We start from the raw sequence: 19,413 nt of genomic DNA, 5'->3' as shown, positions 1-19,413 counted from the left end.
TCTATATAGTCTATTCTCAAAATATTCTCAAAAAAATCATTGAATTGCTAACAATCACATTATTGGATTAATAGGCTGGAATCTTTAGCATGTACGCCTGTGATGAAGGCTTTGCCACTGGTGGTCGAGATGGGTGCATACGATTATGGGATATTGATTTCAAACCAATAACCAAAATTGATCTCAGGGAAACTGAGCAAGGATACAAAGGTAAGGCTTGCAATATTATCAACAAATTATGAGGTTTTAAAAACTTAAAGTTAAATATTATGTGATGTATTACTAAGTATGACAGATAACTCATCTTTCAGCTAAAGCATTTTGTATTCTGTTTAATTGTATAATATCCTTAATAATCTGTAGCACAAAGCAGTTGACACTTTTCCAGTTTTTTAAAGTGTTCAGTTCATTCAAGCTAGATTGACTACTAAGAAGTGATTCAGGGACTGAGTAATTCATTGACATGCTCTGTGAATTGTTTTGTCCTATTAAAAATGCTCCCCAGAAAAAATGAATAATATGGAAATAGGTATCAAATGATAATGCATGTATAACCAAGTGGAATTGCTTGTCAGCTCTGGGAGGGGGAAGGAAAAAGGGAGGGAGAAAATATGAATCATGTAACCATGGGAAAATATTTTAAAATAAATAAGTAATTTTTTTCAAAATGCTCCCCAGAATTTCAGATTTCATCCAAGACTAGGGGATAGGACTGCTCTGATTACATTCACATGGGATGCCTCTACCCTGAGATCCTGGGAAAGACAAAACCAAATCATCATATAATCATACATAATATTAACCCCCAGAGCAGGGGCAGTTCCACCTTGGAGACTTCTTCACAAAATCCGTGGAGCCAAGCTCCCCAACTGAGTTCAACGTCCAGGGTCTGTCCCACAAAGCAAGCCTGCTCCAGGGTCTGTCTCACAAAGCAAGCCTGCTATTGGCCATATGGATGTCCAGCATTGATCTAGATGAACTTAGCCCAGTGTAGTACTGTCAGGGACTGACTGTATGGAGAAGAGTGTCATGGTGCAGCCCCACGTAGTCTGAGTGTTTGCCTCTTCTCTTCCTATGTTTTATCTTTTCTCAAGAAAGCAATCAGTCCCTGGCAATGGGAAAATAGGGAGACAAGGAGGAAGGCAGGTAGTCCAATGGCTCAGCATAAGGGAGAGAGAAAAAGGAATGATGCCTTTAGACTGCTGGTTCTGTTTTACAGTTTTTTGGGGAAATAGTATAACTCAGACATGTGATGGGATTGGATTCAGACTTTCTCTTTGTCCTAGGTTCCAATTCAATGTAAAAGCAAAAATATATGCATTCAAGTTGTGTAGAATTTGGGATAGAATCGGGGAGGGGAAGTGACTGAAATGCAGAACCTGAACTGGGATTCAAGACCAGGGCTTTGCCAACTCTTCTGTGGGTGCTGGCCAGCTGACTCGTCTCCCTGAAGGCTCCCACTGTCATGTATGGCTGCCCCGTACTTCCCTCTGGGCATTTGTTCCCTTACTCTCCCTAAGACCTGGCATGGAGCCCTACACAGAGTAAATACTTGCTAAATAGATAAACATTTTTAGTCATTATTGTAACAATTAATATGTTTCTTCTCAAAAGAAAAAAAAAAAGAATCCACCCTTTTCCCTCAAATGAGAGTGCCCAACTCTGAGTAAGGATGTGAAGCAATACCTCCAAATCATTCTAATTAGAACCTTGGAGTGGCCTCCATTCTCTGTCCTTGGTACTGCCCATGCTCTATGGTTAGTCAATTCCTACCTCCTGTTCCTCTGTTCCTCATGATTCATCTTCTTGTTCCTTTCCTTCCACTTCCCACACTCCCTTTCTATCTAACTCTGCTCTAGTCCTCCCCCTTGTTCTGTGCATTCCTTTCCCATTGTGACCCCCAAACACTCCTCTCCTCAGGCTGCCTGACATCAAACACTGGAAAATATACACTGAAAAAAGATAAAGCTCTGCTCCAGAAAATTTGTGCAAATGGGATCAGATGTTGCATGGGCAAATCCAAGCAGGGTAGAATTTAAAAGACAAAAAAAGGACCTTAGCAATCATGTTGTTCAATGTTTCTCAGTCTGTGGGCCACAGACCCCTAGAGTTCAAGGCATTATTGCCAGGGTTCTTCATTTCATTAATGCAAGAAGCATTGCCACTTTGAACTTGGTCTAGTTCCAACAAAATATTTAGAGTGATTAATTGGTTTTACGTATATGGCTCTATAATATTGATGTTTCTTTTGTGTCTAACAGGAAAGTTTTTCAGTGGAATTAATATGCAAATACACATTCAGACTATGGTGTAGACCAAATAATATATCTCATTCACATATAAGACTACATTTCAAATATATTTTGATGTTCTTATGATTAATAAGCTTTAAATAAATTTAGAAAACTTCTTGATTCAGGGTAGCTTTTTGTTATTATACCTCTTCTTAATTAGTAAAAGATCTGTCATGGAAAGGCATCAAAAAAGAGCTCTTCGCATTTGAAAAAGTTGGGGAACCACTGATCTAGCCCAACCCTTTTATTTTACATATATGTAAATTAATATTTAGAGAAGTGAAGCAATTTGCCAGCATCTCCCAAGTAGTTCCTGGTAGAGCCAAGATGTAGACCCAGCTCTTATGATTCCAAATCCAGGGGTTTTTTGTGTATTTGTACTTTTAAGAGTTTCTTGATACAATTCATGTGTCTTCCATATTTTGGCAATAATGAAATGATGACTCATGAGTCCATTTCTAAGGAAATGTACCCTAGTAATTTTTTTTCTACTATCTAATTAATTTCTGATATGCTCAGCTAATTTTAGTAACTCTTCTAAACAAATTAGAAGAAAAAACTGAAAGTGAGCTTGATAATTTTTACGCTCCCCTGATCTAGGTGAACAAATGGGGCAATAAATTTAAAAATTATTCTTAAGTTATTACTTTATCTTCCATAACATGGCTCTAAAACTTTTCTGCATCTATTGAATAACTCAGCTTTCAAGGAAGAAGTTAACATTGCTGATCATCAGCATTAGTGAATGGGAAGTTATTTATAAAAATGAGGTAGCATTCATATGTTATAGGATAAAAAGTCCCTGTTCTCTTCCAGAAAGGCTACAAAGTAAAACTGAAAATTACAACATTTTTTCTCAAAAAACTAATAAAGGAAGCCTAAACCAGATCTGCATCAAAATTTTCTCTCCTAATTATGGTTAATTTCCCCATCTGTTAAAGATCAAGGAAACCAAGCAGTCTTTAAATGAAAGACATGAAGAAAAAATTTATTACAAGGGTTATTTTGGAAAGATATAGACAAATGTTAACCCATTCTTTACCATATTTATGGACAAGCTTCCAGATACAAATAAGATCTTATATTCAGTGAAAATAGTAAGCCTCTTTTCAATTTTAAGGTAAATGAGAATCAAAGAATTCTTTCAGTTTTCAAATAATAAATTATACTAATATTTTACCTATAAAAACTAATGACTTGGACATCTCTCCTAAGTCAGACTATCAAGCCATTGGCTGGTTACCAATATAGATAATGGCTGCTTCTTACAATAGCATCTCTTTAAAAAAAAAAAAAAGGGCTATGCCAGTACCTTAGGCCTGGGTAGGTTCTTACCAATTTGAAAAGCTTCAATTTCAAAATCAGGATCATTGGTATGTCTCTTATTAGAAGACTATTCTTTCTGTGTTTAGATAGATTCATAACCACAGTGGCTAGAAGATGAATGAATTTTTTGCCATACTTATCTCAGAAACTTTATCTAAATCATAAGGGAATTATAATCAACTTTTCAAGAGAGATTACTAACAAAAACACACAGATTGAGCCAGTAATAACTAATTTAGCACCTACCTATGTGCCAGGCACTGAACTGTCATTGTAGTATTTAAGGATACAAATAATTCTGTTCTAATGCAAAAATCAAGGAAGATATATCAACTATGAAATAAATGTACACACTGTGAGAGAAAGGAATATGCAAAAAGAAGAAATGGAAAAAGAGAGGAATTAGATCCAATGAAGCAAGAAGCAGCCCACGGGAGGGGTAGGTTGGGGCGGGGGAGGCAGAAAGGAAGTGACCCAGAATTCCAAGGAAAGCACAGAGGCTGAGGGGAACTCAGAAACTGCCACTTCAACTGGATTCCTTCAGCTGAGAGTCTGACAGAAGGTCTCAAAAGCTGGAGGTTCCCCTTTTGGACACCAATGACTTCCTAGAGATCTTTGAAAATCTGTTACTCAACTCAATTCAACATAATAGATTAGACTTTGGAAAAAGCCATCTATTGAGGAAATTCTCGTTAAGGATTTTCTCCATTTCTCTGTCTCTTTCTCCAATTGTCCTGAACTTTAGCAATAACCAGATTAGTTCAAGAATAGAGACAACCAGAAGCTGACCAGAAAAGGGATCAAGGTTTAAAGCCTGGACCCCAAGATTTGAGGGGTCAGTCTGTCAATTTTAGGGATTCCTGCCACCCACCTTTCTTATCCAACCCTCCTATTTCCCCTTCCCTGAATGATTCTCCATTAAAGAGTCATCATATAGATCAGGTCAGCCTATTTTCTGACATCAAGGAAGGGATCTGAAGATTTGGGGAGAATTATACCTCTCCCCAATGAGGAAGATTAGCTCAAGACTAGGGTTTGGGGAGTGAACCCAGATCTCAAAGGGAATGTGGGAGTGGGGGTATTGGGAGGATCCAGAGGCAGGAAATTCTGTCCTGACTCTCACAGAACAGCTAAGACTAAGAAGGGAGACAGTGGGCCATTTCTCTATATACCCTCTCCTCCAGTCCTTAACTTCTACTTCCCAAACCAAATCACTAAGGAGACATATTCTGTCCTTCAGGGAACAAACTGAGGTTGTCTTCACCAAAGGGAAGAGAGGGGAAGATCAACCTCTTCTCCCCTCTTAGTCTCTCAACTCCTTCTCTCCCTCTCATTCAATTCACCAGTGTTGGGGAAAGCAACCTCCCATTTTGACCTATTACAATACTCATAAAAAATCCAAACAACATTATGATGATATAAATGGTCAGGCTGATCTATACAGTATATGTAATATACAATTCAATAATTGAATCTTTGTTTTGAGAAGAAAAAATTGAAAGTGAGCTTGATAATTTTTATGCTCTCCTGATCTAGATGAACTAATGGGGCAATAAATTTAAAATTTTTTCTTCAGCTGATAATGCCTATTATGAAAAGATATAAATAATCCTGGCTAATTGCTTTATTTTTTTATGTACTTAGTAACCATCAACAAAAAAATCTAAATAAATGTAAAAAATTATATACAAAACCACAAACTTCTTGTTTATAATTTGTTTAAAATATTTAAATTATGTATATATACTAATATAAACATTCTCTGCTTTTGAGCTCCCTTTGAATTGTTTTACATGTATACTTTTTTCTTCTGATTTTGTGGCTATTTTTTAATGTAATCATAGTGTGTATTTTTCTTATTCTCTTTTCTTCACTTCATGTATTTCCCTTATTTTCTTTATTTTTTCCAATATTTGTCACTCCTAATAATATAATACAATCCATTTAATTAAAATATCACAATCTATTCAGCCATTTACCCTCATCATTGCATTAGTGTTATTTTCAATTATTTTGTTAAAACAAATAAAACTTCCAAGAATATTTTCATACATACACAACTTTTTACCCTTTCAATAATGCCCCTACAGCCTAATCCTAGTAATACCATCCTCTGTTAATGAGCACAAACATTTTTACAGCTCTTAATGTATAGTTCCATCTTGATTTCTAAAAATACAATACATAATTTCCCTAGAAATGCAATATCAGGCCTCTTTCTCCATGTTGCTATCAACATTTAATTTGATCAGCTTAACCAGTTTGGTTCAGTATGATAACATACATCACCAAGACCATATTTAGCTAGATTGGTCCTTAGGCATCAGACATAATCTGTTGCTAGATCATACTCTTTCTAAAACCAAATCTTTCAAGTTTGGTCTTACCCAGTGAAACTTTTGTCCAATGCCACAACTTCTCAGGAATAAATGCAAGGTTATCTCCATAGAATGATGAATCTTAAAGTAAGACTTTTTCAAAATATTTAAGCTCTCTAAATCATTATTGTCCCACTAGAAACCATGTTTGGATTATGTATATTCTCAGGTTTAGATCTACTGCTAGCCTCAAGCAGGTATGTGAGCACTCAAGGAGCTTGAAAGGAAAAAAATGGGCTAGAGGATGATTTATTCTGCTAGAGGATCCAACACTAAGCTACTCTATATTGTTAAATTTATATAAAAGAACAAATTTAAAAATTTAAAATAATTCCTAATAATTGCTTAAATTTCATCTTCATTGGTGGCATGTTCACCATTTTCATCTTTAATGCTAGTGATTTGGTTTTATTCTTTTTTATCAGATTAACCAATTGCTTATCAATTTATCAATCAATATCAATTCATAAAATCAACTCCTAGACTTATTTATTAATTCAATGGATTTCTTACATTCAACGTTATTGCTATTACCTTTAGTTTTTAAGATTTCTAATTTAGTGTTTAGTAGGGGATTCCTATTTTGTCCTATTCCTAGTTTTTTATTGCACTCTCAATTTGTTGATCTTTTCTTTCTCCATTTTTATTAGTATTAACATTTAGAGATATAAATTTTCCTCTAATCACTACTACATCCTATAGGTTTTGGTATGTTGTCTCATTATTATCATTCTCTTTAATGAAATTATTTATAGAGACTAATTGTTTTATAAAGGCCATGTGATGGGCATACAGCACCGTTAGGGGAATTGGACTTGTTGCCTAGAGTTTCATGCACAGGTCAAATTTTAAAGTCATGACCAAAATAGGAGCAATTTTCTTTTCTGTGAGTATGTGACAAGCATTTTCCAATAAGATTGAACTTAATTTCATAATGATATTTTTTACCCTAAATTTTTGACTTCCAAATGGAAGATACAATACTGTGACAGTAATTCTGCATAGGAAGTTAAAGAAAGTGGCAGAAAATGGAGATAGGCAGTCAAGTGATAGTACTGGATGGACAAGCAGATGACATATTTGTCATCAGGCAGAGGCCATCACAGTTTGATGACAGAAGTGATCAGATGGTTGCAAAAGTTTTAGGAAAAAGAGTATAGAAATAATAGAAACAGTGGGAGGCTTAGAGAGAAGAAATAACCACTTTACTCTCATGACATGTTGTCCCCAGAGGCAAAACTAGCATTGGGTGAAAGTTGCAATGAGATAAATTTAGACTTGACATAATGCAAAACTTCTTAACAATGAGAACTATCCAAAAGTATGATGGGCTGCCCTGGGGTAATATGGTAGCTCTTGAAGTAGCCCTTCAAGCAAGGCTGTATTACCATTTGAGGGGCATATGGTAGAGGGGATCCTTATTCAGATATGGATTGGACAACATTGCTTATGAGACCTATTCTAAAACTCTGTAAAAATAAGGGTGAATGCAAATATTAAGTAAATTTAATGATTTGTCATTTAACCCAAAGTATTTTTCTTATAGTCCTTTTTAATTTTATCTACAACATAAGAAAGTAGATCAGAACAACTCATAGGGGTTTACGAGGAAGAACACTATCCACATCCAGAGGAAAAACTGTTGGAGTAGAAACACCGAAGAAAAACAACTACTTAATTACATGGGTTGAGGGTATATGACTGGGAATGTGGACTCTAAATGATCATCCTAGTGCAAATATCAACAACATGGAAATAGGTTCTGATCAAGGACACATGTAAAACCCAGTGGAATTGCTCGTTGGCTACAGGAAGGAGGGGGTTGAGGGAAGAGAGGGAAAGAATATGATTCTTGTGACCAAGGAATAATGTTCTAAATTGACTAAATAAAAATTTCCATTAAAAAGTAGATCAGAAATTGTGTTAAGCCAAAAGATGCAATGGGATGGTCCTAAGGGTTAAACCTTACTCTAAAAGAGCAAATTTCAAACATCATTGCTATCATCTCTATCACTGAAAAAAAAATTCAAATGCTAGCATCTACTGAGCTCTATGCTGTAAACTTCAAAATTTCTCAGACTTATGAATGTTAGGGGTTTCCCCCATTGGGGAATCTTCTACTTAAAAAAAAAATTCCCTAGCAGATGGTGAGAACTCTACTTGAGTGTGGGGGCTCCTTGCCTTGGGAATATCCCTATTCCACCCTACTTAGGACTGCTTTAGGACAGAGAGCTCCTTGAGAACAATAAAAAGTACTTTGATCCATGCTTATGGAAGGGACAGGAAGTTCTTTGAGTCATGACTGTTTTAGAATTGATACAATGGGATACTAAGTACCTATAAAGGTGGGGCAACTTGTAAACTACTTAAACCTAAAAGGGTGATAACTTATTCAGAGGTTTTTTCTTAATGAAATTTGTCGAGACAGCAGCATTTTTTTCCTGACTTACTAAAGAGATTAAAACTACTCAGCTGTGAACTCAAAATGGGCAGTCCTTTAGAAACATCTACAGTGATTGGTAGATGTAAGGACTTAGGGGAGGTGACAGAGAAGATTTTGCCCTTAAAAATAAGAGCTCAGGAAGAGCTGAGAAGTGATTCTGAAACATTCAGATTGGAGAGACTCATTCTGAGGAGACTCATTCTGAAACATTCAGATGGAGGAGGGAGCTGGTGAAAGCAGCTGAGATGCTGCTGGCCTGGTGTCATTAGAAATCCTTACTTAGACAGATCTTATGGTGAGTTATAAAAAACTGACTGATTTCTCTTTTAAGACTCAGGTCTAGGCCATATTGGCTTGAGGCCCTTCATACTTATTCCTTTCTTACTCTCTTTCTTTGATTACTCATTGTATTGTTAATTAAAATCTCTATAAAACCCAATTGACTTGGGTAGTTGAATAATTGGGAATATTTCCCTGGCGACCACCTTATACTTGATTTAAAAACCAAGACACTGTAGTGAAACATATTTCTGTGGTCAAATTTATTCACCCTCTCTTATATCTATCACAATTTATATCTTCCACTATTTTAATCACTACAGTTTAAGACCTCACAATGCACTTTATTTCTAAGGCTATTAAATCTCACAATGCACTTTATTTCTAAGGCTATTACAGCTTTACTTGGGGTGGGAAGGGGCCTAAAAATATCAAGTTTTTAGGTCATATCCATGGATATCTAAAGCATTAAAATATCATATCTTTGTGCCAGATTTCTGATCTGTTTACCAGAGATATCATCCATTTCTTCTTTCTGTCCAGGTGGTCTATAATATATGATGGTGGCATTATTATGTTTGTTTCTTTTTCTATACATTTTCATGAAAATGCTTGCTATTATGCTTTTGAGTTCTGGTCCCTGGATTTCTTCACATGAATCTATCTTACTACTACCCAGTGTAACTCAGCCATCTTCTTTCTCCCCTATCCTCCACTTCTAGTTATCCTATTTCTTTTTAATAAGATAGATACTTCCAGATCCATGTTGCAGTTATTAATCTCATACCACCAAGTCTTGGTGATATGGATATGAGGACCAAATTTGCCTCTTTGATTTGGAATCTTTATTCTTTCTTGTTTGCCACCCTTCCTTTTTGAATTCGTGTGTAGATGTCTAAAGTCATGGGTTTTACTGCTAATTCCTTTCTTAGATTTTATTCCATATAAATTTCTAAATATCTCCCCTACTTTTCTTTCTACATTGTTTAGATCTCTATGTTATCTAGTATGGTGGATATGTATAGGAAGCGTGTTTCTTTTTACCCCCTCCCTTTCACTTTCTATTTAAAATTCTTTTGATTAGAGTTGCAAGACTTCAGATAAACATCTTCTTATTTGCCCTTGTTAGGTGGATTCCCTTCCTAGCCCTCCTTTCCTATCTTTTAAGTTATGGTCTAAAAATCTAAATAATGTTTCCAATGACCATCTTCTTAGCATAAGGTTTACTTCCCAAGACTCCTTTATTGTAATCCCTTCCCTCTGATGGGCATCAATGATGGATACGCCATATATGATCCTCAAATATTCTATTTGTTGCCATCTGGCCATATCATTTTTGCACAAGGTTGTAGCAGCCATCTGTTTTGATAAACCTTGGGAGGTTCTCTATCAAGTCTTGAATAGATGCTCTGGAAAGATGGCATTCCATTCTATTGTCATTATCAGTCAAATTGTTGCCTCAGTAATCTTCAGCAAAGAGTCTCTGACTATGACTACTTTTCTCTTCTTTTTCTGAAAATCACTCACCTAACAATTGCAGACCTCCATCATAGTCCTAGGTTGCATAGTGGATGGATGAAGTTCTGGGAATAGAAGTCAGGAAAATGGTGAGATCAAATCCTCGCTTAGATACTGTTAGATTTAAAATAGTTTTGAGTGTTAAATAGTTGTAGATAAGAGAGTGGGAGCCATAAACTGTGATAATTAAAATGTTTGGGAGCAAGGGAAATATATATATCACTTATGACCATTGAAATATGTTTTCTACTGTGTCTTGGTTTATATAAATATAAGATGGTCGCCAGGGAATATATTCCCAATTTATGAATATGCCCAAGCCAACTGGGTTTTATAGAGAAATTTAATTTATAATACACTGATTAATCAATAGAAAAAGAGAGAAAGTAAGAAAGGAATAAGAATGAATAAATCAGTCAGTTGGTTTTATCACTCACCCAATATCTCTCTAGGTAAGGCCTTCTCATGCCAACCTCAGGCTCCACCTTCAAGAGAGCCTCCTTTCAAGAAATCTTTCCAGAGAATTCTCCTCCTTCAGAGCCAGCCTTCTCTCCTGGTCCTCCCACAGAGCAACCTCCTCAGTCCTCCTCCAGAGCCACCTTGCTCAGAATACTTACTAGCTCTGTGGCCCTCAGCAAGCCACTTAAACTCTTTTTAACCTCAGTTCACCATTTCTAAAGTGGGGATCATAATAGCACTACCTCAGAATTGTTGAATAGAAAGAAACAAGCATTTATTAAATACCTAGTATGTGCCAGGTACTGTGCTAAGCATTTTACAAATATTATCTCATTTCATCCTCATAACAAATCTAAAAAGTAAAGCTATTATTGTCCCCATTTTACAGTTGGAAAAACTGTGGCAAATAGAGATTAAAAGACTTACCAGAGGTCATACTGTTAATTATTTGAGGCCAAATTTGAGTTTCCTAATTCCAGGTCTAGCACTCTATCCATTATACCACATAGTTACCCTTAGGCCTTGATGTGAAAATAAAATGAGAAAATACGTGTAAATTGCTTTATAAATCTTCTAAGTGGCTCAGTGTATTGAGAGCCAGCCCCAGAGATGGGAGGTCCTGGGTTCAAATCTGGACTCTGACACTTCCTAGCTGTGTGATCCTAGGCAAGTCACTTGACCCTATAATAGAGTGATAATATTCTAATGACTAACAATAGTGACAGCTTAGTGAATTTGTTCAAGTCTTGGGAAAGTAGAGACAGACATAGAACTACTTAAGTATAGAAGTAGATTGCATTATGATTTTAGGTTAGCAATTGTTAGTACTAGAAATTTTCTTAGTTGAATTTATAGACATTAGGAGATAAGATAGTTGCATATTCAAAATGTTTGGAAATTATTGGAATGGTTTGAAAATTGTTACATGATTTGTTATTATGTAAAAACTATGTTCATATAAATCCCTATTACCTATACCATTTTCCTATACCCAATCTTAGCATAGATCTAGGTAGACAAGAATAGCTAAGATAAGTTAGGATTTATTATTTTGGGAGGGTAAAGGAATGTTGAAGATAGTATAGGGTAAGAATAGATAGCTAGAAATATATGAAAGGTAAGTATCATTAAAACATGCAAGGTGCATTTTTTAAAGACAAAAAAGGGAGGGATGTGGAGGAGGCATGCATGCAAGACAGAAAGCTGAGGACAGAAGAGCTGTCAATCTAAAGGAACATTCCATTTGGAATGTTCCCGGGGAAAGACAGTTGGAGCCAAGCCAGGCTGAACTAGGCTGAGAAGTTTCTGAACTGGACCCTTTTTGGCTTCTGGAGCTAGGGGAAAGGCTTGTGAACTAAACTTTTGGCTGTTTGTGGCTGATGGTGAAGACCCTGAAGCTTTTGCTGACTGACTGAGGTTACCTAGCTGGTTAAAAGAAAAAGAAGAAAGAAGAAAAAATATTTGTCCTCCTAATCTCTCTGACTGTCCCTGCTAATGACTGATTGCCATTTCCCCAATATCCTCAAAACCCAGGCTCATTGTATAGACTAGGGAAAACCCCATCCCTCTTACCTCATCCTCTACCCTTGTCCTGCCTTCTTCAAATAAACCCCCTTACTTGAGAAATTAAGAGAAAAGAGTATTTCCTCTGAAATCTCATAGTGACTCCCTGAGTGACTTGAAGAAAAAGGAGGAGGGGAAGCTAAGGGCTTCAGAAGAGGGGAGGAAATGGGAGGCATTGAGGGAGGAGGGTAGGTAAAGCCCTTGATCTATTAATCATCTAGAGAATCAATAGACACCCTCAAAGAGTATCACTCTATTACAACCCCCACTGCCTAGCCCTTACCACTCTTCTGCCTTGGAACCAATACCTAGTATTGATTCTAATGCAGAAGGCAAGGGTTTAAAAAAAATAAAATAAATCTTTAAGGGTCATATAAATGCTAATTATGTCTCTTACTTCTTCAGTTCAAGTCTTTCTTTTAGTCCTCCTGAAGAAGCCAAATGTACCATAATAAGCAACAGGAAATCATTGAAAGATCTCAAGGAAAAGAGTGGCCTGAACAGAGTTATGAGTCAGAGAAATGTCTAGCATTGGCATGAAGAATAAACTGAAAGAAGAAAATGGTAACAGGAAGTCATCTCAGGAAGCTTTTGCAATAGGTCAGATGAGAGGCAATGAAGGACTCTACTAAGGTGTTATTAATGAAAATAGAAAGTAAGGAATTGATGTACTTGAAGAAAGAATAAATAGACCTTGGTAACTAATTGCAAAGAAGAGAAGAGTAAAAAACATTAGCTTCAAATATGAAATTGGATAAATGGTGGCACCAATAGAACTAGTAATATCTGAAGGAAGAACAGATTTAAAGGAAAAAATAATAAGCTCAAACTTAAGGTGCTTTGGGGACATGCAAATGGAGATGTCCTACAGGCAACTGGAAATGTGGATATGGAGCTCAAAAGAGACCCAGACTAGAGATTTGGGAGTCATCAAAGAGGGAAGAGTTTAAGGCATATGAAGAATGAATTCGACAAAGGAGAGAATGTACAAAGAAAATAGAGTCAGAGGACAGAACTCAGTGAAGATTAAGTGATCAAGAAGAAGGTGACAAAAGGATAGAAATAGAAAAAGCAGTTATGAAACAAACCAGAAAAGTGAGATATCTCTGAAACCAAGGGGAAAGAAGCATCCTGAAATATTGAGTGGCCAATAGTAACAAATGCTATCAAGGAGTCAAGGAAGATCAAGACTAAACAAAAGACCATTACTGCTGGCCATTAGGAAATATTTGATTACCTTTTAGAGATAATTTTTGATAAAGTGGTGGGGGTAGAAGCGATTTTCAAGGAATTGAAGAAGGATTAAGTGGGGAAGAAGTGGAGTGAGATTTTTTTATTTGTCCAAGTTTATCAAGCTAGGGGCAAAACTGGATCTGGAAACCACATCACCTGGTTCTTAATCTGATAATCTAGGTAACAATGGGGTAATAATGTTTCTCAGGCTCTATTACTAAACCTTGCCTTCTAGTACCATATACACATATCTAATCCTTGTCTGTTTCCTTTATTTCTTACTTTTTATTTTCTTCATTTTCTCTTCTCTTTCCCTCCTTCCTCCTCCATTCCTTCCTCCCTCCTCTTCCTTCTCTCTCTTCCTTCCCTCTCTTCCTTCCTTCCTCTCTAACCTCTCTTCTTCCTCTCTATCTCCCTCCCATCATCCTTCCTTTCCTCTATCCTTCTTTCCTTCTTTCTTTTATCCCCCTTCCTTTCATATAGAGATATATTGACATCTCTCCTCTTTTTCAGTCAGAATCTTAGAATATAGTGTCTTTACTCATTTGGCTTCATTTTCTTCTCTCTTAAGAATCACTTCTTGATGCTATATAATTAGGTCTTGTAACCTAATCACTCAAACAAAACTAATCTCTCCAAAGAAACCAATGATCGCTTAATTGTCAAGTTCAATCCTTCTTATCTACTGTGTAGCATTTGATTCTGTTGACCATTTCTAGAAATTCTCTCCTTTTGATTTTCATCAAATTTTTTCTTTCTTGGTGTTCTTCCTACCTGTCTGGCCACTCTTCTTTCTACCTTTGTGGAGTACAGTTCCTGAGACTTATTATGCAGTTAATAAACACTTTTGATTTATTAAAAGTCTTTTGTCAATTTATTGACAATTTACTGACAAGAACCAAATACAAATTCTTCTCTTTGATATTTAAAAATAATTTTTAAAATTTAAAATGATATTTAGCAATTTGACTATAGCTAATTTTTCCAGTTTTTCAATACCCTAATTTCCTCATTTTATGGTTAAGCCCATCTGACCATCTTCAAACAAGACATTCATTCATTCATTCATTCCATTTCTGTCTCCATGCCTTTGAACACTCTCTCCTTGTTTTTACCTCTAAGAATCTCTTGCTTCCCTCAAAATTCATCTCAGATGCTGCCTCCTGCATGAGACCCTTAATCATGTTCCCTAGCCTTCCCCTACTAAAAAATAAATCCCTTGTATCTATATAATATGCATTGTGTATATACCTCTTTTGTACATATTATCTCTCCCACTGCATGTAAGCTTCTTGATGGTAGGGACTATTTCGTTTTGTCTTTGTATTCTCTGGCACATAGTAAGTGCTCAGTGAATGCTTATTGATTAATCCCTTATGTTCTTGATTTGTCCTTCTCGAGGCATTGTTTCTTTTGCTTTTTACTTATCTCTTTTCTTTCCATACAATCTTCTGAGTATAGTATATTAAAAATATTATATAGATATTAGTATTGTGTATAAATACTAATATATGTGTAATAGTATTGTGTAGCTATTAAAATATACTGTATACCTATTAGAATTATGGAGTATATTGAGAAAAGAGATACATTCTATTATTCTTTCTTCCCCTTGCAATGACTCTCTCTTTCTATGGCTATTTCTCCCCCCAAATTTCCTCTGTAAATTTTTTCCCCTGTCTTGCCTGCAATTTCCTTTTATGTTCTGCTTTCCCCTGCCAATATTTCATATGATAGATAAATCAGTCTATAATCCAGGCCTCTGTAGTCTTGAAGCAAAGAATGCCAGAGTCGATGCACTCAGCAAGTCATTCTTATTTCAAACAGTGAGGAGTTGCCTATGAGCACAATGCAGGCTTTAGGGTGATATAAGGTGTTCAGTGAAGAAACACGTGTTGGTGTGATGTTGTACTTCAGAGATAAACAAAGTGGGAAGTGGTGTCAGACAAGTAAAAAGCTGACTGTCTAGCTGATTCTTTGGAATAATTTATTTGTAAACACTCAGTGACAGTCTTTGGTAAATTGTACCTTCTTGATCATCCTGGCTTGTTTCGGAATATGGCTGTTCTTCCTTTTTGAAGATGGTACTGATGGTGATCACCAGACTTTTTTATTTCTCAATTGCATCCATTTGGCATTTATGAAGTACCTCCTGTGTGCAAATCACCATGCTAATTTCTGGGGATACAAAGTCAAAAAGCAAAATTGTCCTTGACCTTATGGAGCTTACATTCTAATATGGAAACATGACACATATGCAGATGAGTAAATGAAAAGCATATATACATAATACAAAGTAATATCAGGAGGAAAAGGTAACTTGGGGAATCAGGAAAGGCTTCATGCTCAACTGGTCCCTGAGCTGTAGCTTGAAGTAAACTAAAGATTTTATAAGATAGAGGTGGGGAGAAAGTGCAGAGACATGGGGGCATGCCTCTGCCCAAGGTATGGATGTGGGAGATGGGATGTCATGTGTGGGAAATAACTGTTGAGAACAATCTGTAAAAACTGTACAAACACAGAACTGTGGGAACAGAGAGAGCTTGTGAATGGGAGTAAAATGAAATAATACTGGAAAGATAGGTGGGAACCAGATTTTGGCTTGTCTTAAATGCCAAGTGAGATTTTATATTTTAGAGTCAACAGACAATGAAAAACTTTTGAGTAGGGGGATGACATGGAGATAAATACATAATTTCAGGAGGGGGAGAACACTAATCAAGGAGAGATTAGAAAAAGCTTTGTCTTAGAGGTGGAACTTGCATTGAATTCTGAATAAAGCTAAAGATTCTAAGAAGTAAAAGTGAGAAGAAGCAATATTTCAGGCATGAGATGGATAAGGGGAGGCAGGGCAAGCCCTCTTGCCAAAGGAGGGACTTGAACTGAATCTTAAAAGGATCCACGAAAGCCAGGAGGCAGAGATGAGGAAGGAGAACATTGCAGGCTAGAAGACCGATAGTAGAAAAGGCATTACTAAATCAGAGACAGAATATTGACTGGGAACCAAAAAGTCAGTTTTATATGACCACAAAATATGTGGAGGGAAATGTAACCATGTAAGAAAGCAGGACACAACCGGGAGGCCAATTTGTCTACAATGTGAAATGCCTAAAAAGGCAATATAGAATTAGATTATCTGTGATGTTAATAAAATAAAGGGTTTTATACAATATTTCACTTTCAATTTATTTTGTTTGAGATCTCTTCCACAAAACAGCTAATATGGAAAAAAAAATTTTACATGATTACACTTGTAAAATCTATGTCAGATTGCTCACTCTCTCAGGGAATGGGGAGAGGAAGAAGTGTGGAAGGGAGGGAGAAAATCTGGAACACAAAAAAAAGTCTAAATGAATGTTAAAAATTGTAATTGGGGGAATGATAATTAAAAAAGAGCATCTAACTTTCACAAGATTTTTATAAGGATCAAATGGGATAATATATGTAAAGGATTTTGCAAACCTTAAAGTGTTATATAAATGCTAGATACCATTAGTGCTTAACATAGTGCTTGGCACATAGTAGGTGATTACTCAATGTTTATTTACTGAAAAAAAAAATAAAATAAAATAAAAGGCTTTCATTTTGTCCTGGAGGCAGTAGGGAGCCACTAAAATTCTGTTATCTGGAGACTAATGCATTAAGATTATTTTGGGTGCTTTGTGGAGAATGGATTGGAGAGGGTAAAAATGAATTTTAAAGAGGGGAGAGCAGGAAGTTCAATAGGGCATTATTGCAGTTCATCAGGAGAACAATGAAGGTCTGAATCAAGATAGGAGTTGTGTAAGCAGATAAAAAAAGAATAGATATAAGAGATATTTTAGGATTAGAATGGACAAAATTTGGCCATCATTTGAATATGAGGAATAAAGAAGGGTAACCTGAAGTTCCAATCCTGAATGATTTTTGGAAGAATGCTGGTGCTGTAAGAAAAGCAGAGAAATTAATAGGATACATCCGTTTAGATGGGAATATAATGAATTCACTTTTGTACAACTTGAATTTGAGATGTCTGATAGGCATTTTGTTGGCGATATCCAATGGACCTATGGTGAATGAGACTCAGGAGTGAGATGAAGAACTAGAGATATAGAATTTAGAATTATCTGACTAGAGATGGGTCATTGAATGTAGAACAAGTTTGCCAATAGTGAAAAAACAGAGAAAGGAGTATAGAGGATTCATAAAGAAACTCTGAGCTACAACCATAGTTAGTAACTAGGATGTAGATAATGATCCTATGAAGGCAATTTAGGATAGGTCAGGCAGGTAAGAGAAGAATCAGAAGAAAAGCTGTGGAAGGAATACCCAGGAGGAGGGACATGTCAATGGTGTCAATAGTAAAAAACCAAGAAGCATAAGAATTGAGAAAGACTCAATGGATTTAGCTATTAAGTAATCATTGATTACTCTAGAGGAACTACATTTAGTTAGAGTGATAGGACTGAAAGTCAGAATGCAAACATTAAAAGTAAGCAAAAGGTGAGAAAGTCAGAGTGGGCTAAAAAGCCATTATAAGGTCACCAGAGATGGCCCATTCACCTGGTGATTACCCTTTATTTAGTTTGTAATTGTACCTATTCTTTAGCCTGAAACTGGTAATGTTTCTAAAATTTCATCTTACTCCACCACAATTTGAAATTATGCCTTAGTGTTTCTTTTGCCTGTGCTTGAGCTCTTTAAGAGCAGGAATTGCCGTTATCTTTCTCTGTATCTTCAACGTGTAGCCCTGTGCCTAACCAGCCCTTAGTACATGCTTAATAAATGCTCTGATTAATTTATTGATTGTTCTGTTTCCAATTGTCACCACAGTGCAGTAAACTTGGTCATCCCATTCATCCATTTTCAGTATGGCAGTCTTATTATAATAAAGTCCTTAGTTAATAATAGGCAGTCCTATTGACAATCCTGACTTGTTTAAATCTAAGCTTAACTTAGAGTCAAGCTGATTTCATCTTGCTGATGAAATTTTTTAAGAAGCTAGAATGAAATGTTTAAAACAGGTTATATAGAAGGTCAGACGAGCATAGTCTGTTGGTGACAGACACATTTCCTTCCGTTCAGCTTAATTCTACAAATATCATAGAGTCCCTATCTTCTCTGTGCCCAGCACTACCTTTTATTTACCCCATCTTAAGGAAAAAAGAAATGCAATATCTACTGAAGAGAAACGTGGTTGGTGTGTAGTAAGCTTGTTGGGCTCTGTCCAGGGACCTCAGGCAGCTGCCACAGCAAAATCAGTAATGCAGAGGTATGTAGGCACATGGGATAATTTAAAGTAGCATACTTAAGGTGTAATTATGAAATAGGAAAAAATTATCATTGGTGCCCTTTAACCTCCTTCCATTTCCCTTTTCTCCCTAGCACCTGCCACAACCACCACTATGCTCTTATCTGCTGTCCCAGTGTTGCTTTTTTAGAGATAGGAAGTAGGACTATACCTGTGATTTCAGGGGTGTCTGTGGGTAGGTGAAAGGGGAAGGCAATCCTTGAATAGGAATTTTCTCCAACCATTCAGGTGGGCATCTTCTAGACAACTTAAAACATTAGAAAGTTGCTCAGACCTCCAAACAAGTTCTTGAGACTTGCCCAAAGTAATATGTCAGAAAAAGGATTTGAACCCAGTTCTTCCAGGTTCAGAGACCAGCTCTTTATCCACTATGCCAAGGGAGGCTATGCTGCCTCTCTAGTTGTCATCTAATTATTCTTTAAAACTTGCTGGTAACTTAGGTATTGCCAGCAAATATGGCTTAAGGCATATCCCACTCATCACCCCCCATCTCTTTTGTAGGGAGTTGTTTTGTAATTCAGTCATTCTGTCATGTCTGGTTCTCCCTAACCCCATTTGTGATTTCCTTGGCAAAGATACTGATATAGACTGCCATTTCCTTCTCCAGATCATTTTACAAATGAAGAAACT

General features: G+C 36.3%; 1 protein-coding gene across 1 annotated transcript in view; it reads left to right on the top strand.

Moving 5' to 3' along the window:
* Positions 1-19,413, top strand: part of EML6 (EMAP like 6) — a 336,902-nt gene that overhangs the window by 189,457 nt on the left and 128,032 nt on the right. Inside the window, exon 7 of the mRNA XM_001375291.5 lies at positions 75-210. Within this exon, the coding sequence (XP_001375328.2) occupies positions 75-210 (136 nt within the window). The remainder of the gene's footprint in view (positions 1-74; positions 211-19,413) is intronic.

The sequence above is a fragment of the Monodelphis domestica genome, chromosome 1 (genome assembly GCF_027887165.1).
Source record: "Monodelphis domestica isolate mMonDom1 chromosome 1, mMonDom1.pri, whole genome shotgun sequence".
Lineage (NCBI taxonomy): Eukaryota > Metazoa > Chordata > Mammalia > Didelphimorphia > Didelphidae > Monodelphis > Monodelphis domestica.
The sequence above is the reverse complement of the archived record's forward strand: the minus strand, read 5'-3'. Positions and strand labels throughout refer to the sequence as shown.